At 33.0% G+C, this 12,477-nt stretch overlaps 1 protein-coding gene across 1 annotated transcript in view; it reads right to left on the bottom strand.

Moving 5' to 3' along the window:
- Positions 1–260: 260 nt before the first annotated feature.
- HELLS (helicase, lymphoid specific) overlaps positions 261–12,477 on the bottom strand; it is a 30,787-nt gene continuing 18,570 nt past the window's right edge. Inside the window, exons 11-21 of the mRNA XM_074284867.1 lie at positions 10,991–11,087; positions 10,118–10,279; positions 8,482–8,627; positions 8,266–8,404; positions 6,799–6,882; positions 6,597–6,716; positions 4,586–4,702; positions 3,813–3,972; positions 2,437–2,533; positions 2,270–2,346; positions 261–843 (exon numbers count right to left, since the gene is read on the bottom strand). Coding sequence (XP_074140968.1) covers positions 749–843; positions 2,270–2,346; positions 2,437–2,533; positions 3,813–3,972; positions 4,586–4,702; positions 6,597–6,716; positions 6,799–6,882; positions 8,266–8,404; positions 8,482–8,627; positions 10,118–10,279; positions 10,991–11,087 — 1,294 coding nt within the window. The 3' untranslated portion in view covers positions 261–748. The remainder of the gene's footprint in view (positions 844–2,269; positions 2,347–2,436; positions 2,534–3,812; positions 3,973–4,585; positions 4,703–6,596; positions 6,717–6,798; positions 6,883–8,265; positions 8,405–8,481; positions 8,628–10,117; positions 10,280–10,990; positions 11,088–12,477) is intronic.

Here is a 12,477-nt window from a genome sequence, read left to right as displayed (position 1 = left end):
ATCAATTCTGATGGACGTGGCCCTCTTCAACAATGAGATGAACCAAATTAACTCCAATAGAGCAGTAATAAACTGAACCAGCTACACCCAGTGAAAGAACTCTGGGAGATGATTATGAACCACTACATAAAATTCCCAATCCCAAGTTTATCTTCCTTAGCCAGAAAATGAGTGCACTTCAATAGATGAATGCATAATCACCATTACAACAAATAATACTTCACATGACTCTTACAGAGAAAAGAACTTGACTCAAGTCACCTTACAATAACATTTATTTGGCAAAACATGTTGTAGCAATGGACACTAAAATTATACAATTTTTCTTACAAAACAAAATAAACCATAGTCCCAATCTCCCACTTCTTCCTGTCTTATCCCCCACTCCATAACTGAAGCAAAATTACCTATAAACTGTATTCTTGGGGAGAAAAAAGGGGGAATGCAGAAAGACATGCAAAAACTTCCACAGGAAGACTGTATAAATCTGGCAGTGTTTAAGTATACAATGGCCTTTATCAAGAACACTAATAGAACTCAAAAATTACTGAAAACATGAACATGTTTTTTTTTTTTGTTCTTATTAAAGCTCAGAAAACTACCATCTATTAAATATGGGATTGCACCTGTTGCACATAACTGACAACTAAAAAAAGTGGATATATTAACCGGACTTCAAAACCAACAGGTAAATTATGTGAATTTTATGAATAAGGACCTGTTTTGAGGCTATTCATTACATCCCAATTTAGAACATACAATCAGCATCTGAATCTTCAGCATTTTCTAAAACCTTGAAAATTCCCACCTTCTCCTTAACTGGCACTGAAGCATTCATTTGATCTACAAAAAAAGAATAAAATAAAAATTAGCACTTTAAGTTATTTTCTAAATCAGCAGATATTCATAGTATAATGTTTATGATTTTAAATGAATTTGTATTCTACTGAAAACTGATAATGTTGTATAACAAAACTGCTTTAGGGCAAATTAACTTTCTAAGGTATTTCAAGATATTCCACCAAAGTCCTTGCTATGATTGTTCACAGAGATTTGGAGGTAGCCCTGAGTTCTTAAAGTCAGCCAAGACTAAATTGCCAAGACTCTGAGTTTGAGACAGGTGTCAAACTATTTCCTGAGGACTAGTCTAAGTTTAGTACATAGGAAGGGCATTAAAAAAAAAAAAAATTATTCCTATCCAGTAATTCCAATTAAGACAGTGAAAGAAGGTAGGTAACTTTCCAAAATATATGTACATTTTGATTAATTCTCTAATTAGAGAAACTGCCATTTCCCTTCTTGAGCATCTCTTCTCCCAATTAAACAGCAAAGACTTGTGCATAAGTGACAGCAGAAATTTCCTCTAATAAAGTCTTTATCATCACTAGACAAATTTTTATGGTTATGCTCTTTGAAAGCAGAAATATACCATGCTTGGTGTTTAGCAAGTAGATACTTTAAAAGGGGGGGGGGAAAGAATGATCAGTTGAATAAGAAGACAGGATATTATAGTGCCACTTGATGTCTAAGCTGCAACATTATTGCTATCTTAACAAATGGTTAGCAGAAGATGATGAAACACAACACTGTTCTCTTTGGGAACATTACCTTGCTTTCACTTCCAATTATTCCTATATTAGAGTAAATCTGATAAAGCAAAAGTGTGCAGATGAGTAGCAAATAAGGTCAGAAGTAGAAAACTTATACTCAACACATAAGCTCATCATCTGTTTATAATTAAGGGAATGAATCATATCCCACTTCTAACAGAGTACAAGAGACTGCCAATCTGTAAGGCACATAATGTATTCTTTTCAATGGCTAGGCTAAAACCTGCTATAGATCCATGGAATTTTCTTTTAAGACTTGGACTAATCAAGTATAAAATACAAGCCCAATTATAATAATTTGCAGGATTGAAAAAAAAAATTACTCAGTGTATACTGATCAAAAGTCAACTGCAAATAAGATGAGAAGTAACTTGTTAATATTCTCATGTTACACTACGCTGAAGATCATAAGTCCTAGGTCAATAGCTAACCAAACAGAACTTTTTGGATAATCATTAAATCTCAGTGGCCTCACTCAGTGAAAAGTCAAATGAGGGGGATGAGCTAGAGAGCTCTACAGTTCCTTCCAGATAAAAAAATGTATTAATTTTTTTAAGGGTATAGTAGAAGAAATAACAGCTATTATTTCCAAACTATCTTTTCCAGTTAGGAAAACTATTTTTGCCAATGGAAATCCACTGAAATAAAGAAAAACTTACCAATGAGATCACTCCGATCCAGCAGCAATTCCAAATCTTTATCACTGATAACTTTCTCTCTTGATCCTTTTACTTCCCTACAAGAAATATATAGTGAATAATTTCATACAAAATAATATAACTTTAAAGCTTTTAATTGAAGTTAACAACAACAACAAAAATCTTACCTTTCATAGTCTCTGGATTTCAATAATTCCATCAATTCCTGAGGATCCAAGAAGGTCTTAGATTGACTTAATCCAGATTTACCACCTTTGAAATGATCTAAAAACATTTAGAAGAAAGCATAAAAATTATGTAGTTATTAAAACTTTCCCAAGTCAAATTAAAATATTGGAATAGAAATCAAGGATGTTAAGCATGCCTAAATTTACAGAATGTCCAAATGCTTAAGAAATAAAAAAACTAAAAAGATCTACTTTTTAAAAAGACATGTAATGTACCACTGCTCTCTCTCAAAAAAGCCACAATATACTAATGTATATAAGTAAGCCTACTTTCTTACAAAATAAAAAATTTTGGCCAGGATATAATATAGCAACAATAATAAAGACAACAATGGAACAAAAATGCCAATATTTAGTGCAAATACTTATCTGCTAATCTTTTATGAACCCATATTATGTTAATTATAGATACTATAATGCATAGTATAAATTTTACATGATACGGGATTATAGGTAAAACTGAATTTCAACGTAACTGAACTTTCAGTGAAAGGAATTATATAATAATTGTGGATAGCAACAAAGCCTTGCATGGCTGTAAGGAATTCTACTATGATTTCCTCACACTTTAGTACCACATGTACAACCATCTGCTTTACCATCACAACTAAAATGTTTCAATATTACCTCAAACTATACATATCAAAAATAAATTATTATTTGTTTTCCCAAACCCTACTTCTCATCCTCTAGACAAGAGTTGTCAAATTCTTGGCACGCAACACTAAAATCAGATTTAAAATACGAGGAAATATAAATGCAATAGAATATAATGTATTAAATATGTGGGTTTTCAAAATCAGTATGTAGCCCATAGAGTTATATAGTGGAGTGGTCCCCATTTCTATGTGATCTTGAAACCACAGCTCAAGAAATAGGATGCTATTTCTGAATTTAATAGCTTTATTGCTCACAGAATTTTTAACATTTATTTACCTACATGAAAATGCTTACTTGGAAAGCTTAGCATCCTCATAATTTAGATACCTTTCTCCCCCCACCCCATTACTTCATTTCATGTCTTCCTACCTCAACTCTGCCCTCTAAATCTAGTTGAGAAAATAATTTTTTTTAAAAAAGCAAAGCACAGCATTATGGAGTAACTAATTGTGTAAAATATTCAGCTAGGTGGCTCAGTGGATAGAGCACGAGCCTTGAATTCAGGAGGACCTGAGTTCAAATCTGATCTCAGACACTTAACACTTCCTAGCTGTGTGACCCTGAGCAAGTCACTTAACTCCAGCCTCAGAAAAAAAATAAAATTAAAAAAAAAAATATTCACAGTACAAGAACTCTGTTACAAAACTGTTAATTACTTTTGTGTATGATGAGCTTTTCTAGTCTTCTCTTAGCAGCTGCTCTCTCCACAATTTTCTGGTCTACAGTATTTGCTGTCACAAGACGATAGACAACAACAGGTTTTGTTTGACCAATTCTGTGACATCTATCTTGGGCCTGAAGATCAGACTGAGGATTCTTGAAACAAAAGATATTGCAACAGCATTAGCTTAAATTTACAACAAAATCACTGCACAAAACCCTAACAAAATCAAAAAGTAAAGGTATAATAAATTTTAGGCAACAGTATCTGATTTTGCTTTTCCTTTCAGAGAAGCTTTGAAAAATTTCACTTCATATCCAAAATAAGAAACTAATTCATTCCAAGTTCTGTAAGTTTAAAAAAAAAATAGTCTATGAAATTATCTGTACTTCTAAAATATATATTTTATGCAACAATTTAGTTAATGAATCATTAAAAACAAAGTCCTCATCTCCCTTGTAGTCAAAGGACTACAAGGTGGAAAACCTTGGGTATGGAATACTATAGATTACATCAGACTTGTTTTTAACATGTTGGCTAGTTTTACTGAACTTGTAAAAAATTTTCTTATAAAGGATATTTCTCTGGAAAGGGTTGGGGGAGGTATACACTGGGATATCAATATGCAGATATAAACTGGGAAATGTAGATGATGAAAAACTAAGGTTATAAATAAAAATGTACTTTCTTAAAAGGTCTGTACAAAATTCTTCCCAGCAAGAATCAAGAACAGGGAAATCCAATCCCAGTACTTAGTATCCAACTTACCCAATCACTATCATAAATGATAACTGTGTCTGCTGCAGTCAAATTAATACCTAAACCACCTGCTCGAGTACTAACTAAAAAGAGGAATACTTCAGGATCTGTGTTGAACTTGTGCATCTAAAAGAAAAAGAGGAACTTAAGTAAGTAAAAGGAAACTAAAAACTAAAAAAGTATAGCAGAATCTAAAATAACTTGGATAAGCCAACTACACTGAAATATAGAGTACAATTTATTTTAGTACTTCAAAGACCCACAATAGTCGGTATGGGTAGTCCCTTCACTATAGCAAATCATAATCAGTCTTTATCTGAATGAATTGCCTCAGCTGTAAAATTCAGCCTCAAGGAAGCCAACCTGGTAATGAATTTCTGACCTGAGGCCCAGACAATAACATAGTGACTTAATTTTGCACTCATTAATCTTCCAATTAATTAACAGTCTCTGTTCTTTTGCATAGGGAATATGTATGCCTTGGAGAAAAGCAGTAAAAGGTGATAGTTTTCTACTTTTGGAGGGAATATCCGCTGAAAGGAATCCAGAAGACTTCACATAAAACAAAATAAATTCCAAAGGGAGACAGATGTGATCAGACTCAAAAAACCAAGACAAAATTTACTCCACACCCAGCAAAATATTCATTATGAAGGCGAATGATACTTCCAAAAGGAAGAATGATACAATTTTTTAATATGTCTTTTACAATCCTCCTAAACCCCATTATCACTGTTTAAGGAGGTGTGAAACTGGACTTATTTTTTACTTTCTTTTTTTTATTCCCTTGGTCATCAAGTGCTATTAACTCTTCCTCTGAAATGTCCCTTCTCTTCAACAAACTATCAATCTAACTCAGAAATGTGGAACACAGCCTACAAGACTTCAGAAGCAGATAAAAATGTTTTGGGGAACTATATAATTAAAAATGCAACAAAACATAAATAATGGTTTTCTAAGTGAACATGTAGAGCACAGGTATGGTTTAGTGGCCCCTATTTCTATTGCAGTTCAACACCATGGATATAACTTATCTCTTCATTTCTAAGCAGTTCCCCATAATCCTTCATGGGATCAGATTACTCTCCCTTAACTCCATTTTCATACCATTCTCTCCCAATCTCCTTGATGGCACATTTTTCTTCTGATAAAACAAGTTCTTTAACCTGATGTCCTAATTATCTGATAACCCCCTACTTGTCTCAACCCTATTATGTTAACTGAATCCTCTGGGTCAGTCTGCCTATTCTTTAGCTGTTCCTAGAAGACAGCATGCCCCGCTATGGACACTTTACTCAAGAGTGCATCCTCTGACGACAAGGTCATTCCTACTTCCTATTTAAAATCTATTCATCCTTCAAAACCCAAGCTAAGAACTGTAGCCCTTTAACATACACTACTGATATATTCAATGTTTCATAAAAATTCTGTCAAGTAAATAACATTGCAGGGAACCATTTATTTGATTAAAAAAAAAAAGCCATATATAAAACACTACCTTTTGTTAAAACAAAATAAAAAGATATTATCACTTAAGTACAATCTGAGGAAGAGCATAACTATTTTATACTTTGTGTGCATCCTCAATAGTATGGGTATACCCAGTACTTAAAATTCTCACTATACTTGAAATGAATTATTTCTTTGACTCAGGTAAATCTTCACTTTAAAAGACATGGGAAAATGTCAAAGTAACTTAGATTATAGAAGAATCATAGGAGAAAACAAAAATACCTAGAGGAACAATACTTCTATTTTAGAATGTTACATATAGGTAAAGGAGAAGAAATAGTACAGCTAATTACTAAGACAGTATTCCTTTGACTGGCGGTAAAACCTTCTACTGGGCTTTTCTTCCTTTTTCCTCACATTATCTCCTGTTACTTTTCCAAGCCACTGCTTTCTAATTTGGAGGAAAAGGGTAGAAGCTCAATTTAAGAATTCATGCATCTAAAACATGAAATCAGGTACTAGTAGAGAGAACATTTTAAAGAAGTGAATGACATAAACATGCCCTTACATTTTCTTCTCTTTCTACGTAAGACATGGATCCATCCAATCGACTAAAGCTGTAATTTCTAAGATAGCAGTAATCCATCAAAATGTCCAACATCATGGTCATTTGTGAAAAAAGCAGCACCTAGAAAGTACATATTACTGAGTAGTTGATTGATGAGAAAAACAATAACTGAACAAAATTACTTTCCAATTAAATTTAATACCTTATGGCCCCTGTTTTTGAGCTCTGGAAGCATCCGATCCAGAATTAAGAATTTCCCTGAACTTGTCACTAATTCTTCATTAATCTTAAAGGCAGGTTAAGAAAAGAACATTAGTAACAAAATAAGCATCATGTTAAAAAATTTTTTCTTAACAATCAAGATAACAAATCATCCTGAAAAAAAGTAATCTACTTCCCCTACTCCATGTGTGAATCCTATATCTATAAATATGTGTAATAGAGAACCAAGAAAACAATGCACACAATGATGCCAATATGAAGTTGCCTGGCCTTGAATAAGAATTCTACAAATATACATCCCAACCTTATCTGTAAAAATGGGAGACACCAAGCATGTCTCCCACAGGGAGAGATAACTGATATGTTGGTTAGTTTTGCATTTTTTATAAAGGAAAAGCTTACTTGTTAGGAAAGAGGGAGAGAAATATTAAGAGATAAAAATGATATGAAAGCAAATAAAGAAACATTTTTAAAAATTAAACCAAAGCAAGGAGCATTACCTGCATGGGTCGATTTAGGGCAGACATTGGAAAAGTAATCTAAGATCAGGTAGGGCTCAATCTTTCTAAGCCTATTTCCTAACTCACAGGGCTTCAGTAAGACTAGAAAAAGAATGCATGTAAAGTACTTGATAAAATTCAAAGTGCCACATAAATATACAAGGGGAATTTTGGGGTTCTTACTGTTAAGTTTTTCTATCAATTGGCCAAGCTAGCAAATTCTTAGAACAAACTAGTAATCCTCTCACAGGTCACATAAAATCAGTGGGAAAGAACTAAATCAATCTTTAGGCTCTTCAATAACCAGTACATTTCATCCTCTGCATTGACATTTATAAGTCAAATAAGATAAAAGCTAATAAACTGACTAAACAAAAACATTTTTTTTTAATCAATTAGAACAATGATTAAAGATGGTATGACAAAGATTTGTTTTAATTCAGTGCTGTCAACAGTGACAATATAGGACAGTATATAGGAAAATAAATTCTGCCTAAAAGAAATAACTTACAAAATTAGGATTATGAATGTAGCTACACATATGATGTACAGAAATTGAGCATCCAAAGGCCACACAAACATATTGAAATGCACTCTGATCTCCCCGACAATTTTTTCTCAACAATACAGCATTAGAAAATTTTCCTAGTATCTTAAAGAGATATCTTTCATACTGCAACTTATGTGCCTGGTGGTACATAAAAGGCTGACTAGACTCAGAGTTAAGAAGAATAAGCATCAAGTCCTGCCTCTGAAATATACTTGCCAGGAGACTCTGGATTAGTTACTCATTAAGCACCCAAGCAATTAAGATTAAGATACAGATCTACATTAGTGGAAGTTCCCCATATCAATGAAATCACACACACAAAAAAATGTTAAAACAAGTAACATCAAAATGAAGAAATTAAGGTAAATCAAAATAGCAAGTGCTATTAGTCACTTACCTGAAACTCTTGTGTGACAGGATCTAGAGGGTACTCAATGAGGTATGGGTGGTTACAACATTTGCGAAGAAGCATCATAATGTTTTGTAGCTTTAAGTTAACTTCTGATTCTATTGGAATACTCATTTCTACCACAGGTCTAGGAAAAATACAAAGACATGAATACATAGCAAACATTAAAAATACTCTTTGGTATATACTTATTTAAATACATACCTTTGTGATTCCATCTCTGGTTGAATTTGACTAATCAATTTTTCTAACTCATCAGGTACATTATCATCCTCAAATGTACTATAATTAATCAATTTTCTGCTTCTGCGTTTTGGTCTTCCTGTGGGACTCAGCTCAATAGTTTCTTTCTGTAAGATATCAAGAAGCACTTGTATGAGAAATTATTTCTATTTATCTCCCCAAAAATATATTATTTTATACACTTCCCAAATCACAGGCCTCTGAAAAGAACATTCTTCACTACATTTTTTTCTTTCAACATTATTTGACATTTTATGAGTGCCTAGTGACTAGATGGCACTAAATTATAAATGATTTATGAGCAAATTCTAAAGGTTAAATATTCTTGGATGAATATATTTGGTTCTGTTAAGTCTGGTGATTACATACAAAAATAAATAATTAACACTAAAAGGAGCAATAGAGAATGGAAACATTTTGTCCAGAGTTATTACCTTATTTGTGCCACCCTATGAGGCAGGTACTTTCAGTATCCCACTTTAAACATAAGGAAACTGGAACTCTTTTTGATGCTCTCTCTCTCTCTATATATATATATATATATTTTTTTTTTGCTATGAGATTAAAGATTTGTACTAGGGAACATGAAATTATCAGGATTCTTTAGACAAGTGTCTATGCTGTCATTAACTAGCCATTTAATTCAAGACACTTAACTAATCTCTTTAAATCTGCTTGTACAATGATGGATCATATTTACCCTAGATTACTAGAGATGGTGAGGATCAAATTAGATAACATGTGAAAGCATTATAGCAAAACATATGTATTAACATATGAACTTCACAATTTTGAATCATATTACTTCACCCAATAACTGCCTGCAGAGTTTTTGATTTTTGGGGAGGCGGGGGGGAGAAATAGTGAAGAATTTAAAAATACTTTGTATAATCAGCAACAACTTGGAAGCTTTTTCTCTCTCTCTCTTTTTGGCTGAGGCAATTGCAGTTAAGTGACTTGCCCAAGGTCACACAGCTGGATCATGTGAAATGTCTGAGACCAGATTTGAACTCAGGATTTCCTGACTTCAGGGCTGGTGCTCTATCTACTGTACCACCTAGATGCCCCTTGGAAGCCTTCTCTTGAAGGAGATAAGTCATAGAACTTTTTTGGGTTAAAAAAATAAAAAAAAAAAAAGAAATGTTGAGACAGGCAGGAAGTTGTTAGTGGGAGACAGTTGGGTTAGACGGCCTCTAAGGTCCTTTTTACCTTTAACACTAAGAACTAATCCCCACTATAGGTTCATGTACTTCAACTGATTCATTTGCTCCAAGCATGTCCATAACTTGGCAGACATGACTTATAACTATAGTATTTCTATTTTAGATATTATACATACTATTAGCAGCTAAGTGACATAATGGATAGAGTAACAAGCCTGGAGTCAGGAAAATCTCAATTCAAATCTGGCCTAAGGCACTTACTAACTTTAAGACCCTGTTTGCGTCAGTTTCCTCATTTGTAAAATGAACTAGAGAAAGAAATGGCAAACCACTCTGGTATCTCTGCCAAGAAAATCCCAAATGGGGTCACAAAGAGGCAGACATGAATAAAACAACTCAACAACAATAAATATAAATTCCAGTTCAACAAATACCTTACTGCTTCCAAACATTTTTGAAATTGTACGGTTTACGATTGCGGTATAGAAGGTTTCTTGTTTCTTTGAAAGAGGTGCATACACTACCACTTCTCTTTTAGGAGGAACCTCAAGTGCAACATCAGATTTTAGTCTCCTCAGTAAGAAAGGGGTTAGAATCTAGAAAAAAAATAAAGGAAAATAAAATAAGATGAACCACTCCACCTCCTTGGACTAGAGAGCAGTCCTTATTTTTGTCCCCAAAATTCTAGTCTTCTCAGACCACTCCCAGTTGAGATGAACCTCTCAAATACTAGAATGTAGTAACAATTAACTTTTATTTGAGAATTATGTACACAATACTGTTTTCCAAAGTTCACCTTTTGGCCCTGCATTTCTTAGTCTTTCTTTTGTCTACACCTGATTATATTATTCTGTCTGAAATTTTTCAGTAGCTGGTCACTCACTACTGCCCAAGTTAAAAATTCCTCTGCTTGGTATTGAAACATTTCAAAAATTTAACACAATCTTATTTTTCAAATTTCACATTAATCTCCCTAAATACCCAATCCCCCAGTATATTCTGCCAAAATGAACAATACCTCCTCCTCAACCCTAAAACAGACATTATAAATTTTCCTAGGTTGCTCCCTCCTCTCAGAATGCCTCTACTTCCCAGGTACATTCATAGAACTTTAAAGCTCACCTCAAAGGCCACTTACAAAATCCACTTCCTCACCTTGCTCTTACCAGATACCACAAATTACAGTTCTGTAAGTCTATGATTCTATAACAGTTTTAAACACACACACACACACACACACACACACACACACACACACACACACACACACACACACTCACACAAAACAAACAAACAAACAAAAAAACCTGATGAAGCATATGTAAAACGTTCTGTTCCCTTTCTTTAGCAACAATGTCCTCAGCAATTTCTGTAAGACTATTTATGTCAAACCAGGATTCAAAACTAGAAGAAGAAAAATAAAATCCTAAGTTATTCAGTTCATTAAATAAATAATTAACATGCTAAATTTGAAAATGTTTCTCTATGTAACTTTTTTATTAGTTAACTTTTTTGTTTTGTCATAAAATACATATAAAAGTTTTATCTTAAGTTTAACTACCTGTTGATGTAATTTTTTGCAAAAAAAGTTAACAAGGTAATCTACTAAAAAGCTTTCCAGGCTCAACACAAATGAAAAATATCCTTAAAAATATAAAAATTTATAGAACTATAATATTCTATGGACAGCTTTATGGCTATTCAACTAATATTTTATTTGTTAGTATTAATATTTACTAGTATTAATTTCCCTTAACTGAAATGCTCCTAATCTATACCATTATCATCCTGAATTCAAACAAACTTGCCTGGAACATTTTATATTTGGGTTTTCATGGCATAAAGAACAGAACATAATTTTCTCATTGAAAGTGCTTTCAGAGTAAAATGCTATTAACTCTTATATTCTAATACTGACAGTGCTAGTAAGTAGACATTTGAACAAAAAATAAGCACTTAATCTCTTCAATGTTTGTTTTGTCTTCTCTCAAAAATAGATACTACTACCTATCCTTTGTCAGTCCTAAAGAAAAAAACAAGATCATGGATTTTGAAGTGTTTTGCAGTTAAGAGTAGGAAAAACTTGAATTCCAATCCTGCCTCAAATATATACGTAGTGCTTGATCCTGATAAGTCATTTAACTTTTGTCAAATTTAAGTTTTGTAAGCTCTAAAGTAAGTGAAATAATAGTACCTATCTGACAGGATATAAGAATAAAATGAAAAAAATATACATATGTATTAATAGTAATATGAATATTGCTGCTGTTATAGTAATATAATTAATGATAAATATACTAATAACTATTCTTGTACTAAGTGTACAACACTTAATGGCCTAAAAGTGGCAAGCTACCTGTGACTCAGTTTTTAGTGGTGGTTTTTAAAAATTGGTTTTGATGACAGTTTAGGCACTGCCAAACATGTGCTACATTGACTTACCCTAATATTTTCTGGCAGATCCCTTCCAGCTTTAAAACCTATGATCCTCTAATAAGCTGTGTAACCAATAATTCTCATCTTAGAACTTTTAAGATTCTAAAGAAAGATAATGCATGAGGTTCTTTCTTGATACACTAGGTGACCCACAAGAGGGAAAGAAAACAAACATTTATGAAGCACCTTTTCTATGACTGGCACTGTGCTTCACAAATACCACCTTGATTTATCCTCACAACAGTGCTTTAAGGGAGGTGTTAAAAATATTAGGTCACATAGTGCCTGAGCTGAGGCTGGATCTGAAATCAGGTCTTTCTGACCTCACCTTGACCATAATAAACAGAAATAATATACT

Source organism: Sminthopsis crassicaudata, chromosome 2 (genome assembly GCF_048593235.1).
Source record: "Sminthopsis crassicaudata isolate SCR6 chromosome 2, ASM4859323v1, whole genome shotgun sequence".
NCBI classification, from domain to species: Eukaryota; Metazoa; Chordata; class Mammalia; order Dasyuromorphia; family Dasyuridae; genus Sminthopsis; species Sminthopsis crassicaudata.
This window is presented reverse-complemented; position numbering and strand designations above follow the sequence as displayed.